Source organism: Gopherus evgoodei, chromosome 8, assembly GCF_007399415.2.
Source record: "Gopherus evgoodei ecotype Sinaloan lineage chromosome 8, rGopEvg1_v1.p, whole genome shotgun sequence".
NCBI lineage: Eukaryota > Metazoa > Chordata > Testudines > Testudinidae > Gopherus > Gopherus evgoodei.
The window spans coordinates 68,161,615-68,178,208 of record NC_044329.1 but is presented as its reverse complement, the minus strand read 5'-3'; the positions used below and the strand labels follow the sequence as shown (position 1 = coordinate 68,178,208).

Below are 16,594 nucleotides of genomic sequence, written 5' to 3'. Positions count from 1 at the left end.
CTCCTCTGTGTTGGGGCCATCTCTGTACTTTTTTTGAAAATCGTACCGAACCAGCCCTGGAATGTATCGACCCTTCCCACTTTCATAAAAAGAACCCCTCTCGAATGGATTCTCTAAACAGCAAACTTCAGCCTGATAGGATGTGATATGATGTACGGAATAATCTCACATTGCCAAAACCGATGAAATTGGGAGTTGTCATACAATACAAGGCAGCCAAACCTCGGATAATTGTAAAACTGAATCCAATTTAACCTATTAGAATAAAATCAGATGCCAAGTAGAATTGGAATCATTGCTTCTTAGGTGAGGGCACGGATGACAAACGATCCACTGACTCAAAACAATAGAAAAAATATGGATCTGAGAGTAATTTTTAAGAGTCATTCTCCTTACAGGGCCATGCGAAACCCAGCACGGCCAGAAGCCCAGGGGTTTCAACCATGAGCCTAGGGGAGAGCAGTACACGCGTCTGTCTCACCAATTATTTACAGAATGGCTTTTCTGGAGATGGGTTTTCGGTGAGAATCCTAACGGCGGGGGCAGTTGGTTCTGGGTCAGGAATACTAAATGACTCCCTCACCCTCAGTGACTGTTTCTTCTCCTCTCTCCTAAGCAGCGTGGCCATTTAGTGTCTGTAGCCAACATGAGTCTTTATTCGAAACAGCAAAGAATGCTAATGATCTTACGAAGTCAGAAATAACGCTTTTGTGGTACAGTCATGGACAAAAATCTGTAAGTGTCTGCAAGCAATTAATCCACCACGTGTAAGGAAGGTGCAGCGCCAGGAATGGGTTTGGGGGTTGATGATGCTCTCTTTGGCAGTTCAGCAAATCCCCTAGCCTAGTTTGCCTAGACTCTGGCAGTTGTGGTGGTAGTTGTCAACAAACAGCTGCTGGTGTGAACCAAGTTCATGCTGCAGACAAAATAATAGCACCATGGCGCTGAAGTGTTCCTGTCCACGCCACGACATTCAGCGTGTTCTTTAAGATGGGAATCTCGTCAGTAATCCCACGGTTGGTGAAGGCTCTGCTCCTGGTGTATTTAATATCTCTCTCTCTGGTCCTTACAAGTAGCTAGATGACTTATATAATAATGCATGGAAATGTCATGCTGAACGCTTGAAATCAGAGTTTCATGGGTGATATTCGGGGAAGGCTTGTTAATTTCAGTTACCATAGAATTTTAACTTGGACCTGCAGTAAATACCGCGATCTCGTGTTACAGCAACTCATCTGAAGTGACTGATTAAGGAGGTGTGAAGGAGGGAAAGTAATTAAAGTGCTATAATACTAAAAGCGTCGCAATCTTTTTTGCAGGATTGGTATTTTGTGGGCGGGTGATAAAAAATAAATACACGAAGTTTGACTTACTGACATTAAGCAGCCGCAGGTCTATTTTGCTTTCATAATATGCATGATGGTGACACGTTTTTTAAAAGTTTTTCATCGAATCCACTTACAAACAGGTAGTCTAAAGCCAGCCCTGCCAACGGCAAGAACAATCCTTAATGCTGAAGAGCTTTAATCACAGCAACGGCATCTCTGTATCGTCTTGAAATTGGCCGTGTGCACGAATAGATAGATAGATAGATAGATAAAGGTATACTTAAGTGGGCTTGTTCTATCTGGAATCTTCTTGGGACACCTGCACCTTCTGTATCTTTTCTGCTTACTTCGAAGGAGCCTTTTCTTGCCCCACGACCAATGTATTGCTGCTATTCCCAGCCTATGTCTGCATTAGCTACTTTGGAAGAAGCGTTGTTCCTCTCACAAAATTGAAAGGGGGAAAAGAGAGATTCCATTCTAAAGTGAGCTCCAGCAGTTTATATGGCCAGATGTATTGCCCTTTCCATACGCAAAAGGCATCTAAAAGAACCTTCGATGCATTTTCCCCATCTAATGATTTCCTTTAGAATATCTATATCATCTATCTATCTCTATACATATATATATATCTTTTCCAATTACCGACGCCCTAATGGGAGCAAGAGACAGAGGAATATGCAAGGCTTATAATAAGCTACTTGCTGTGTCATGCTTAAATAATGTCATGCTTTATTTCATTGTTATTATTGCTGTGGAGGTGACATAACTAGACCTTACATTGGAAATTCTCCTGCTAATAAGATAACCAAGAACGATGGATCCTCCTCCTATGTTGACACAAGGGGAACTGGTTACTTGTGGATCCTTAAATTATAGTAACTACCATTTGATTCCCCTAGCCCCAAAACTGATGAGATTCTACCTTTGGATACTTTTAAGTGCAGCAGATCAGTTCATTTAGGATTTTTATACCTGTATTTCCCTGCAATAAAAATCTCCCTCTATGTATTTGCATACATACATGGGGCTATCTAAACACCCCTAATAACACTAAACATTAATTTACTATTTGCTAGAACGTTGATTCCAAGGATTTTCCGCTATTTGTACACATTCTGTTTAATGTGGCTTCAGTCTATTTACTTGCCAGACGTGAGTGTTCATTTAGATCCAATTACTAAAACGAGGCAAATGGAATTTAGCTCTGAACTGCTGCTCTCCCATCTTAATACATAAGGAACGATATTAATACGCAAACGAAATCCATTTGGATGTTTAATGTTACCAGAAGGCTGCGCTGACGTTCAAACGATCTAAATCTTAGCATCTGGGAGGCTGCACAGGGAGCTTTCTAGGATGGGTATCAAGCCGTTTCGTTCAACCAAAGCTAAAGTGGACCAAACTGGGACAACCAAACAACTGACAATACTTTCCAGTTTAAGTAGACTCGGGTGCTCCACAATCCACAAACGGGGAGGGGAAGGGAAATCTTTCGGCTTATTACAACAGCTAAGGGTAACCATATCCCCCCTCCTGTCCTTTTTCTAAGATGGAATATCCATCTTGGAGTTCTCAGATAACATCATGATAGCTAAATGTCCAATCACTGCCTACAAATAACCCAGCTCGCACATCATATTTGAGGGGAGGTAGGTAGGAAGGAAGCCATCTCGATCTTAAAGATATTTGTCAGGTACTTGGCGGGGGGCTGTTTGATGGAAACACAAAGGGGTCAGTGGAAAACTTAATCAGGAATATTTGGGGGCTATTTACTCCTAATGAGAAAGAGACAAAAATACAATAGCCAAGATACCACCAACGTTCATGGGAAATAGAACAGGACTTGAAAATAAAACAAAACAAAATAAAATAAAGCTAAGACGTCCTAGTTAGGTGTCTTCTATCATACAACAGTTAAGTACCTCCTGGGTGCTCATGAATATTTGTAGGATATTTTACATTTCATTTTATGTTTGCAAACATAGTTCTCTCGTCTTTTCAAAGGCACTTGCTAATTTGGACACCAAACAGACTGATGTTCAATCAAATACACAGGAGTTAAATTATTCAGAAACTCAAACGCATCTGTGGGACCCCCACTGCCCCTCCTTTCAGTTCCAGAGACTTTACCTTGTAATGAGTCTGTCAGGAAGCCTCCTTTGATTTTTACCTCAAGGAGATGGCAACAACCACCCCTTTCCATAGGGGTGGAAAGATCGACGTTTGATTCTGTGTGTGCTTTGCCACCCTTAACGATGCTACGATGTTTCAATGAATGGCAGATGGACTTGGTAACGACACATTTGTCTTCATTCTCCTTGGACCAGAGTGGCGGAGAAATTGATGGAGGCGAAAGCTTGATGCTGTGGTTCGATCTGGGTTTAATGCCACTCTCGGTGTCAGTGGTACTTCAATTCAGACTAATTTTTTTAATGGCCTATCTAACGATCTTCGAATGTCAGCATGATGCGATAAAATAGTATGGGCCATGCTCCAAACAGACTTCTCTAATTTGATTCACACAATATAACGAAATACAAATATATAGTCTTTTAAATTCTTACTGCTAGAATTTCCCGTTTTGCAATGGGATTACACTTATTGGGCATTCTTGTAGGTTACACACGGCCTTCAGTGATGTAAATAAAAAAAAATCACTGAAACTCCTCGATCTACTACCAAAATCAACAACATCTCTTGAAGTGATTTACGGTGTATACAGTAGCAGTGTTAAGTAAAGGGATGGTAATCTGAGTACTGCCTGCACCCGGATTCTTGATTTTACAGCGAAATTAATCGTGGTCTCAGTTTGTAACGTGTGATTTATAACGCTAAGGAAAGGAAAAGGAGTATCACTAATAATGTAGCATCTGAAACACTCAGGCACACACAGTTTAGCTTGGTTTTTATTACAATTGAAATGTATTCAAATAACCCAGGATCGATAAAAGGAATGCCAATTTTCATGCACTCGAAGCCACAAAGAACTGATTCTGGCTTAGGTTTCTGCAGTCTCCATCGTAGATGGCAAACGCACTGATGGTCAGGTATAAAAAAATGAATTGAACCGCTTCTTTTTGGACGGGTCTTTTACGTTAGCTTGATCATATGGACACTGCAGAAGAAATAAAACAAGTCATTATTGCATTATTTAGCAACCAGTAAGAAAAAGCTCAACCCTGCTACGGTTAAAGAATCGTTAATTATATTATATAAATCATGTGATCTATTGTGCCCTCCAGACTAGCAGGAAAATAATGGCAACCCCAAGCAAATGGTCCTAATTAGTGACCAAGAACCATTTCCTAAATAGTCCTTCCAACTCGAAGAATTTGACTGACCAAAGTAATCTGTCCCCCCACCCCCTTAAACTTCTTTAGTTGGTGCATTATTGCAAACTGTTCTGCATAACAGAGCTCCTAGCAAGGCAAAGGGGCAGCCAGGACAATAACATTCTAGCCTTTCAATATTGTCTGTAAAAAGTGTAAACATTTCCCGATCATTTTAAACTTGTTGTCAAACGTCTTAGCAACTGACTCTCTCTTTATAAAAGTACTTAATGAGTTTTCATCAAAGAGTGAGTCTTTGGCATCATTACTCACGAATTTCACACTGCAATAGTGGTACAAGAAAACTTTTCCAACTAAGAAGCCAAAGAGGAACTAAAAGTGAGCACTGCACATTTGAACTGTAAATTACCTCCTTCTCCCTTTTTCCGTGCGCTGTTCTTTAAAGCATGTTCTAATAACTATAAATTTACTAAGGGGAAATATATGTTACCCACCTGGGGCGTTAAACACTACTCGCCTGAGTAAGGTGAATTTGATCAACATATTATTATGGGCCTGATCTTGTCAGCCATTGAAAGCTACGGGACTTATGCTATTTACTTCAGTGGAAGCGGGATTGTACTCTGTATGCAAAATATAAAATATTACCTTCTCACACTGCACAATTTCGATGTCTAAATGGTATTCAGAAAATACCGACAGCAAGTCCTATTATTATAAAAATCACACAATATTCCACCGTACTTCTCAGTCAGACTGGAAAACAGACCCTTCAACATAATTCTAGAAAACTAAACTACATTTGTGGCAAAATATCTCGGTTATGTTAGCTCATGTCTTTAAAAGGAGAAAGTTTGCTCGGAATAGACTTTCTGACATGCTGGTTCTTTTCATACGCAACTGGCACTGGCCAAGGAGAACGTGACTTATATAAAACAACAGTTTATTAAATAACTCCTGCGAAATTCTCCTAGCAGTTCAAGTAGATAATGTTAACCTGAAATGTTGCAGCATTCTATTTTAACTTTAAGAAAATCCCTCAGTGACCTTTCCTGGACTTATTGTCCTTGGCTAGTCTAAATTTCACAGTGAAACATGCCAGATAGCTTGCTAGCTTTTCCAATGCCAGCATTTAAAATATTTTTTCAAAGTTATTTTAATGCAGAAAAGCAAGGATTTCATACTCACATGTCTGCATGCAGAACCACAGCATTTTCCTCTCTGCAAGTGGGCAACTTTGGTGAACACTAAATAGCCAGTAACTGGATCCACATAGTTCTGCAGGCCAGCCTTAAAAAGAACCACCCAAAAACAGAGTCAACCTCAATTCTACATGGTCTTCATCTCTTTGTGGTTTCAAACTGGAAGTGCTTTGACATTATCTCCCTAAAATCCAACTGCTTAACTGAAACCAGTTCAACTATTATAATCTGACCCTTATACTCTGTAACTCAGAACTGACAAATAAAGAGATTTGGGAAGTAATAGAGTATCAGCAGTGCATATTTTAACATAGCCATAGATTCAGCCTTTCCCATTCATTTCCTTAGAGATATTTTATATATTCTCTAAATTATTCTAAACTTTTTAGAAGAAAATGGACTTTCACTCCCAGGTTGCAGATGCATTTACACTTCGAATTATAAGAAAGGGTAAATGTATGATGCTGTATTCATGCTTCCAGAGAAGGGTCTAAGAGAATGTGACATTTACACTCTTCCTGTTCACGTTAGTCACTTTTGGACTTTTTTATGCCACATTCTTTTCCCTTTCTAAATGTTCTTGAGTTTTGATTACATTGTAAATTATTTTTTAAAATGGTTATAAAATGTTGACACCTTCTGCTGCTTTCAAGTGCTGCTTCATCAAAAGCAACTTTCATCACGCCAGCTTTGACGCTAAAAAGTATAACTGCAATTTGCAAACATGGTGCAACTGTTAAACTATTTTATATTGGAGGGAACGTAAATACTTGGCAGGCATCCGCCTCTGGTGCTGGACAAAGCTGTGTGGTAGCAAGATATCACCTTTTAATATTTAGGTCACTTTTTGATTATCATTTCCATCAAGTGACCTTTGCAATTGCAACAATGCTTATAGCGAGTGGAAACGTTAAGATGCCAGGATTTTGGATCGTGACCGGTATGGACATAGCTTTAAAATGTTCTACACCAAATACGTCACTCCTACGTTTTGGAGAGCAAAGATAACGCTCCCTGAGTTAAGCTGGAGCTACACATTTCATAAATGGTAGGCGAATCAAGTCCTTTGCTTCCCTGTCCTGTTGCGCCAGTGCATCCGTAAAGGGGCACACTTCCTGGTGTTTGCCTGCAGCCCCTGAGATAGCGGACGGACTAACACAAAGAAGAGAAGCCCAAAAGTATTTTTAAAACGGGTCCAGAAAACCTGCTAAACATCAGCCATCCCTAACGGTTGCAAAGGCACAGAGCCAGCCGCCTGCGCAAGGGAAGGCAGGTGGGAAATCTAGCCGCGGGACATGCCCACGTTAAGGTCATTTACCGTAACCATGCTGACTGCCCACAACTGCCATTTGACCCTTCGGCGGGCAGCTGCCTAGGAACGGGGGAATTCCTCAGTGGGAACCTCCTGCTGGGACCGATCTCGCTGGAGCCAATGGCAAAACTCCACAACCGGAACAGAATCGGCCCAATGGCTGTCCAGGCAAACTCAGCGACTGCTGGCGGTGGAAGAGGCCGTTGCAGTGCAGAGGGGCGCGCGGCACAAGGTGCTCGGAGATGCACATCCGTGGGAGAAGGGGGAAAGGGCTAAGCGTTCGCCATGCGTTGCAAACAGGGTGCGTCGTCTAGAGCAGGGGGAGAGGAGACGGAGGCCACGTATTGCTACAGACTCAGTATTTACTGCAGGTTCTCATGGGCCTTCCATGGTGGGCTCCTGTCTAATGTATGCTGTCCCTACCGCTAGTGATGAGCCCCGCGCACAATTACAGCAGGTTGCTTCCATCTTTGCAGAAAACAAAACAGGGCGGTCCCACTTTCCTCCGCCCTCCGGTATGGGAGCTGAGGTACCAGCTCAGCAGCTCTCCGCGTGCAAAGGGGAGCGAAGCGGTTATTAATCATGTCAATGCCGGAGCTGGAGATGGAAGGGGAGAGTCACTTCACATGTCGGCACCCTGTCTGCCTTGAAGCTGTTATCGTGACATATTTCCCTTCCTGCAAAACACCCGAGCATTCCATAAAAACTAGGACTGTAAGCTAGTTTGTCAGGCCCAGAGGCTAGGTAAATACACATTGGTGTTCAGGCTACCAGCACTGGGCAGTTTGCTGGGCGTCCAAGAGTTGCATTGTATCACCACGTTGTTATTTTTGGTCATATTTCTCCCTGACATAATAAATAACTAAGCTCTAGTGCTGTAAGTCCCCAGCGTGCAGGTAACATGGCTCACTCAAGGCTGCACGCGCTTTCTGTCTGGGGACTGCTGCCCCTCTCCGGAAAGATTTCGCTTTTGCTGTCTTAATTGTTCTCTTTGTCCCAGGCCTTCCGTGACTTGCCCCAACCTTACAGGATGATGGAACTGGGAGCGCGCTCGAAAGGCTTTTCTGGTTTCCTGTGAGGTGTTGTGACTTTATTTTCTTTACAGTGCCCGTTGCACCAGGCAGCGTCTTGTGAGCAAATGGCCACCTCTGATCGTCCAGAGGCACGTGCCAATACTTCTGTGCAGAGACATGAGTATGGCCTATAAAGGCCATCGGTATGAAATACCCCCAAAGGACCCCTGGCCACAGCAAGCCCCGGGGAAGTTGAAAGGGCAAGACAGTCGCTGATCGTTAATGTGGCATAAGTGTTGCTGGGACACGGAGCTCCTGTCACTCCCTCGGCTGTGTATGAACGTCCACTTCTTCCTTGTGATCCCGAGAGCAGCCGGTTTAGCCCGCCTCCTCCCCCCTTTCCCTGCATCTCCAGGCCACACGCCGGTGCTCGGGACACGGTGTTGGGCCGACCCCCAGCTCAGGCTGAGGGAGAGGCCCAGGCAAGCCAACCCGCCCATGCACTTCCCTGGGGCTGGCTGCAGAGGGCCAGGCAAAGCTGCCAGCGTGCGCGGCACTGAGCAGCCCCCGGGCCGCCCATTAGCCTCTGCAGCAGGGGAGCGGGTCCGCCGGGAGCCCCAGCCTGCAGCGCGTCGCCAGCCCCGCGGGAGCAGCCCGGAGCGGTGAGGCGGCTGCACAAGCAGCGCCCTGCGGGCCCGAGCAGGAAGCGCGTGGGACTCACCGCGCAGGCCTCCCGGTGCAGCGCCACGATCCGCTTCTCCGCCCCCGTCAGCAGCTCCTCGCTGCCCGGCCGGCTCGGCTGCTCAGAGCGCTCCCCGCCGGCGCCGCCCGTGGCCCAGCGCACCCAGGTGCCGCAGCCGCCCCGCCTGCAACGGGGCGCCAAGGAAGCCGCTGCCATGGGCCCAGGGGAGGGACGCGGCTGCAGGAGAGTCCCAGCCAGCTGGCGGGCCCCATTCCTGGCACCTCTCGCCAGGGCGCCACCCACTCCCGCCAGGGCAGGAAGCAAGTCTGGGTCACAAGCCCTGAACAGAGCCATGCTGGTCTCCCTCTGGGGTCGGTGCTGGTCTGCGTCCACCTGGGGAGGCCAAAAACAAAAGACCCGAGGTCTGGTGCTGTCACCTGTCACCCACCTCTGCGCCCCTCCTGCTTGTCACACCCCTGCCTAGTCAGAGAACCCTGAAGGCAATGGCAGGACTCCAGCGAGCTTGGATCAGGCCTTTAGACTGTCTCAGCTGCTTGTATAGCCCCTAGCCCAGCCATGCCTCCAGCCCAAGGAAGGACTTTGGAATTAGTGTAATATAATAGTTAATAATGGCCTTGCCCCGGCAGTTGAATTAGAAATGACCCATTCTACATGGACAAGGGGTTTACAGAAAATATTTAATTTTTGCATATTTCTGCTGTGTAGACCAATAGTTTTCAGTACATCTCAGCCAAATCCTGCTGGCATGTGTATATATGTTTGCACGATCAGGGCCTTAAAAGGAAAATACTAAATATGTCTGTTTTTTATTCTGTATTCTCTCACTTCTTAATAGCTGGGTTTCCTGCCTGGGCAAGGAAGTAAATATCCAGATCAAGACGCAGTAAGTAGGCAGGCAAAGCAGGCTGCTGCTTGAGAGTCTTCAGTGAAAAGCATGTGTTCCAAGCTGCAGGTACATGTGCACAGGATGAACCACTTTCAGATGGTCACAACTTTGTTGAATCATAACTAACTTATCTTCAACCCCAGTAAAGACCTTACTCTGCACGGAGGTCTATTCATCTGCCGAGTGTCCACTTCTGTATTTGAGGGCTTGTCTACATCACAAAGTTGCAGCGCTGGTGAGGGGGTTACAGCGCTGCAACTTAGGAGGTGTACACATCTGCAGGGCATCACCAGCGCTGCAACTCCCTGTTTGCAGCGCTGGCCGTACTCCCGTTTAGTCTTGGGTGTAGAGGATCCAGCGCTGGTGATCCAGTGCTGGTAATCAAGTGTAGACACTTACCAGCGCTTTTCTTGACCTCCGTGGAATAAGCAGGTATCCCAGCATACCTGAGGAAGCCTCTGGTAATCAAGCAGGTCTCCTTCCCCGGTTTGCTCTCGCGTTCCCCGAACCCCCGAGCAAGCAGGTCTCCTTCCCTGCGGTTTGCTCTCGCATTCCCCGAACCCCCGTGCAAGGAGGTCTCCTTCCCTGCGGTTTGCAGGGGGGTTCGGGGAACGCGAGAGCAAACCGCGGCGAAGCTGGTCTCCTTCCCCGGTTTGCTCTCGCGTTCCCCGAACCCCCGTGCAAGCAGGTCTCCTTCCCTGCGGTTTGCAGGGGGGTTCGGGGAACGCGAGAGCAAACCGCGGCGAAGCTGGTCTCCTTCCCCGGTTTGCTCTCGCGTTCCCCGAACCCCCCTTGAAGCCGCCCAACAGCGCTGCAGTGTGGCCACAACTAACACCACTTGCAGCGCTGGCCCTATACAGCTGTACTAATACAGCTGTAACAACCAGCGCTGCAAAATTGTAGATGTAGACATACCCTCAGTCATTTTTGTGCTGTCGGTTGTATTCAGGTTGAATTTAATTGTATTTTTGTGTTTTATTTGAAAATAAAAAGTATGCTATATAAACTTATGAACATCATATTGTTTTATTCCACAGCACAGGAAGACATTCATTGTTGGTATTGTCATCTCAGAGCCTTTCTAAAAGTGCCCCAAATTATGCCACTATATTTTAAAACTTTTTTTGTATTATTCACATAGCATTGTATGGGATACTTTAAAGCAGCAAAAATACACATAAAATATTGCACCTATCCTGAAAAACTTAGTTTACCTTCTTTCCTATAGTGTTCTTTAATTTCATCAGTAAGATGAGTAAACAGTCTGTACTGATTATATAATAGTTATAGGCCCCACAAAAAAAACAAAACTAACTTATAGTTAGTTGAGTTCATTTCCTATCAAAGTGATCAGTAAAAAACAAGGAATTCACCAGTTAGATAATACACACTCAATTCACAGGCCTTATCATCCACACATCATGATACACAAACATACTGGGCTTGATTCTCCTCTCACTGATACCAGTTTTGCACCTGTGTAACTCCATTGGCTCCAGTAGCACTGATTTATGCCAGTCCAAGTGACAGGAGATTCAGCCCTACAGACATAGCTCCAAAGCAAAGTCCTTTTCGATTGCAGCATACAACTCCAATGCACGTATGCAATCCCTCGCAGTCACACTCACACATACAGCTTGATCTCTGACCTCAGCTAAATTAAGATATATTCTCTATACACAGTGGTGAAGTCTATGGTGTGTTATTTGTATGTGGAAAAGTGTGACATTAGAGTTAAGGCTGTACAGTTGAGTGTGGTCGATGGAAGGAGGTAGTGAAAGTTGAGATAGGGAACTGGTAAGTGGAGTGTTGATTGACTTAACTACTTGCTTGTTACAGTTTGGGTTGATGGGTTATGCATTTTAGCAGTATGAGTTCAAACAATTTTTTTTTTTTTGTAGGAGAATACCTAGACATATTACTATATTCAACAGCTTCACAAAATGAAGATGCTGGCTGAATATCCTATTTCAGAAGTTTTTTTGTTGTAAATATCAGTAAAATATGCTTATTTTTGGAGATGTTGGCCCCATCCTGCAATTCTTGTCAGATTTAATGCGTATTTCAAATTTTGACAGATAAATTCCTCGTGAACTTCTATGAAATCCTGAGCAGAGCAGAGCCAGAACCAAGCAGCACATATATTTTTAACTTTTTCATTGAGGATTTTGAAGACCATGTTGTGTACCACCTTCCACAATTTGTCACCTGAAATATTGCCTGTGCAATGAGAAACCCTGTCACAGGCACACATTTTTGTGGAACATATAGGCATAACTATCTAATTGCTGATTTCAGTCACTTCACAGCAGGGTGAATTTTGCTGATTAAAGGTCAAAGTATATTAGAAACATAGGGAGCTGAAGTCAATGCAAGCAGGTTAAGGCCTGGAGTATGAGATGCTGCTCTGTTATCGCTGCTAAAAATAGCAGTTTTGCCTGTTCCTATAGAACAACCAGTTCTGACATCTAGGCTATCGCCTGCCAGTGGAAGATTGTTCCAGCCAGTATATTCAATCTTTTTTTCAGTTTTAAATTACTCAAGCAATGGGGCTTCTGTTGCTTCCCATAGGATATTCTTCCACAACCCACTGGAGAAGGCTTGCCTGTTCTCATCGTACAGTGATGAATCAACGTAAGATGGCTGCTGCTTATCAAGAAACCTGTGTGGTGGAAGTTGCGGAAGCAGCTGAGAGCAGAACAGTAACAAGTTTCCAGCAGTGATGGGACAATCTGGAGAAGGGATTGTCAGAACCTTGGCAGAGCTGGTGTGGTCAGGGAAACGAGATGGCGGTGGAGTGCTTTGAACCACTCTGCCTGGGACTAAGCCTGAGGGTTCTAGATTGCAGCTACCTGGGAAGTTTACTCTCAGGCTTCAGATAAGCAGTTGGTCATAACAGGAGTGACAATGAAGGATTACTTGTAGGAACTAGAGGGGACTCTGTAGTAGAGATCCTGAATCAAAGTGTGCTGGGACCTGGCTGCCTGTGGTTGCTGATAGAGGTAGGTGGAGTACCGGGATGTGGAGAGCAGTAGGAAAGGGGAACCGTGGAAAGGGATCAGGAGGTTGATCTCCATCAGCAGCTGGGCTTTCTTCCTGGAAAGGAAAAGCTGATTGTTAGGGGGATTTTTCTGTTAATTGTTTATGGGGGGCATTTGTTCTGAGATGGGAGGAGTGTGATTGTTCAAAACCCTTTGGGTTTGCAAGTGGTCTGGCTTAGAGCTGGGAACGGTGTGGGAGTGTAGTGTGGAAGGACATTAGTCAATGATATTTTGGTAATCAAGGTAGGTTGGAGGAGGAGATAAAACCCTGAGTGAAAGACAATAAGAATGGGGGACTGGCAGTGGCTAAAGTAGATTGAAACAGGAGGGAAGCTCTCACTGCACCAGCTGAGATGAGGCAAAGCTGGTTACTGAAGCCTTCATTCCTGGCACAGGAAGGTGCCCCTTGCTTTAACCTTTGTGGATGGGGAGGCCTGGCTTCCCATTAGAGTATGATAGCTGTATAATTTCTGATTGTGGCCATGCCATATAGGATGGGGATTTTGAATGCCCTGAATATTGGGGTGTCAGATCTCAGGCACTAGTTTGAGATTTTAAATAGAACAGGGCAGAAAGGACAAGAAAAGAGCTGTGAGAGTTTGAAAAATGTTCACATCCCAAATCTGTATGAAAAGTCATTCTTTAAAAATTTTTGCAAGTCTGAAATCAATGGTTCATTTGTTTTTTTTTTTCAGATCAGGTAAATCAAAGCATTTTGTTTTGATTGTCTTTTTTATTTTTAACCTTAAATTAACTTTTAATTTAAAAATGAAGTCAAAAAAGGAACTTTTCTGAAGCTGTATTGTTCAACAATGTTTTGAAGTGGGAAATTCATCAAAACCGACCCTTTCCTGTGAACGGTTCCAGTTTTGCTGAATCAGCAGTTTTGGTAAACAAAAAAAAGTTTACTTGAAAAATTCTTTACTGGCTCTAGGTTTAAAGCCTTTGCCACTGGATGTCACACTTCTTCAACAACTGCTGTTTAACTCAGGAATGGAAGTGAGTGCAGTAGAAAGAGACTGTCATGTAGGACCTATTGGGCCAGAGGCCAGTGTCAGTATAGAGATATTGCCTTACTCCAACTGAATACCTGCCACAGGTTCTTGAGATACAAGCTTGTCTTGTACCTTTTCACTGCCCATCTATTAGTGTTAGTGTCAGAGTCCTCACCTGAATAGCCAACGCAGGATATCAAGATGGGACAGCTGTGAGCATAACAGCTGGGGCCTGATTACCAGGCCCTGCCCCTAGAGTAAGTGCTTTTACCAGTGCACAGCGAATGTGAAATGCTACCATTCTGATTTGGGATAGCAGTTTGTTTGACATTGTACTGATGTAAACGATTCCATATGGTGCAGGGCAATGGAGGACCAGGCCCCTGGGCTCACATACAGAACTCCTATTGATCATTTGTATGCCCAAGAGCAGAAAGTCACCAGAGGTGCAGATTTTAAATCGCAGTCTATGGAAATCTCTGAGGTGTGTGGGGAGGTCTCTGGATACATGTGTTTGAGTTTTGGTTGATTCAAATATGTGGGCTCTTAGATGCTGCAGAGGTCACTGATACTGTAGCACCTGGTTTTACGTAGGCACCCAGGCTGAATGCAGTGTCCTAGGTATGGTCTTTCCAATGTTATAAGAAGAGGGGCACTCACCTTCCTGGTTTGTGAAGTGATGTCTCTGCATGTGCATCTAACCACCCTGCAGCAAGCCGAGCAAGCTCATGCTTGGGGCGGCAGATTCTATGGGGTGGCATTCTGCCCAATCCTATGGCTGCACGGCTGCTTTTTTGTTTGTTTGCTGATCCAGCCGCCCTGTAGGAGGCGGCGGCGCGGAGGAGGGGAGCGCCCTGCTGGGAGCAGGCTGCACGCTCCATCTGCCCCAGCCGGTGCCAGGTCTGCAGCAAGCCCGGCAGCCCACATCCTTCTCTCCCCGCCAACTGGAGTGGCATGGAGCCCTCCCGGCAGGCGGCGTGGTGGTCGGGGCTGCATGGCGAGCTCCCTGCTGAAGCCCTGGCCGCCCCGCTTCTCTCTTTCCCTCCCCTCCCCACTGGTAGCTGGGGCACGTCTGCAGTGCAGGGAGTCCCCTGCACCCTGGCTCCAGCCACCCTGCAGGGTTTTGTTTGTTTTTTTTTGGCAAAAAAGCCAGAGCCGGCTCTGCCACCCTGAGCAACAAGCAGAAGCAGCCTAGCAAATCAATAATACTTTGTTGAACTTGTAGCTGCTATAATTGTGCAGGGTACTGCTAGTATGTATTACACAATCACCAGACTGGGTAGTTTTACTCTGTATTTCATACTGTTTATAGGGCTTCCTTGCTTGAAACTTGTAAGCTGGAATACGTGGTACAAAGCATTCTTACCTACTTTTCTTGTAGAACTGCTGGTACAATTGCTTTTTCTTTGTTCAGGATCCCTTACCAGCACAGCAGTCCCTATTTGCATCCATGTTTCAGATAGTTCAGCTCTCTCCTCCCCAGAAGGTTAGAAGTATTTTAGCTATGAGTAAGAGAAGCTCTTCCTGTAGATTTACTACTTATCTAGCAGAGAAATAGATTGTTCCATTTAAATGGGTGGCAGTAATACGTCTTGGTATTTCTTCCTGTGTTTTGAGGAAGAGCAACCAGTATCTTCAAAATCACACTTCCAGACAGAGAGCCATCTGTGAGGGACATTTGGAAATTATACTGTGTATCCTAGTGAGTGTGTCTTTTAGCAGACTCTGCTTTTCTGGTACAGGCTTACCTTTCTTTGAGTGGGAAGAAGACAGTTTTTCTGAAATGCTGTTCAATAGCTCTTTTGCATTTTCAGCTCTCTAAGCTTCATAGCACAATCAAATGGGAGCCTAGAAATGCCACACATTTGTGAGTTCAGAAATGAAAATTGCCTTTCAGTTTGTATGTAGTAAAGTCATTTTATGATGCTAAATGGACTATATCTACCCCTAGTATTTTTGTAGCCAGCCATACTCACGTGGCCTCAGCAAGTGATTATTTCCCTCCCCCTCTCCAGCCATTTCTTACATGTTTCTGTTTCCTATATCAGGTTCTTCTGCTGCAGCAACTGCAGTTTTGCTCTGATTGTGGATCCTTTTCATCGGTTTATTTTACAGCCAGCAATTACTCCCACTTTAAATTCTTCGGAATTGGGACTGTGTGTGTGCATTTACACAGTGCTTAGCACAATGGGAAGATTAGCACTACTGAGCACTACTCTCAGATCAATAAATAGTAGTACTAGTAATAAAATATAAATTGTGCTGGGCCTCAACATTATTTAAGCCCCAAACTGTTTTGTTTCATTTTTGCTGTGAAACCTTATTATAATTTGATCCTGAGTTCTCTATACATGATTTCCATAATACCAATGTATATCTACCAAGTGAAACTCAGGCAGTTTGCAGAATATGAGTGTCTGATTCTCATTTACATGGGGGTTGATTTACCCTGTGCCATTGGAGTAGAGTAAAGCAGTCTTAGCTATACTCAGGGGACACAATCATAGAATATCAGGGTTGGAAGGGACCTCAGGAGGTCATCTAGTCCAACCCCCTGCTCAAAGCAGGACCAATCCCCAGACAGATTTTTGTCCCAAATCACCTGCTCAAGGATTGACCTCACAGCCCTGGATTTAGCAGGCCAATGCTCAAACCACTGAGCTAGCCCTCCCCCCAATTGCAGCATGTGTAGCCATACCCACACTAGCTTTGATCAGGCTAGCTTGCTAAAAATAGATATGAAGCTGCTGTGGCATGGGGTAGCATCCCAAGTACAGTCTACTGAGGTACATACTCAGGCAGCTAGTTCATTGTGCCACCTGTG

General features: G+C 44.8%; 1 protein-coding gene across 1 annotated transcript; it reads right to left on the bottom strand.

Moving 5' to 3' along the window:
- Positions 1-4,216: 4,216 nt before the first annotated feature.
- C8H1orf53 (chromosome 8 C1orf53 homolog) lies at positions 4,217-9,690 on the bottom strand. The gene is given in 4 exon segments (XM_030573667.1): positions 4,217-4,443; positions 5,807-5,908; positions 8,867-9,006; positions 9,009-9,690. Coding segments are annotated over 4 exon segments (405 nt in total). The 5' UTR covers positions 9,100-9,690; the 3' UTR covers positions 4,217-4,371.
- Positions 9,691-16,594: the final 6,904 nt, after the last annotated feature.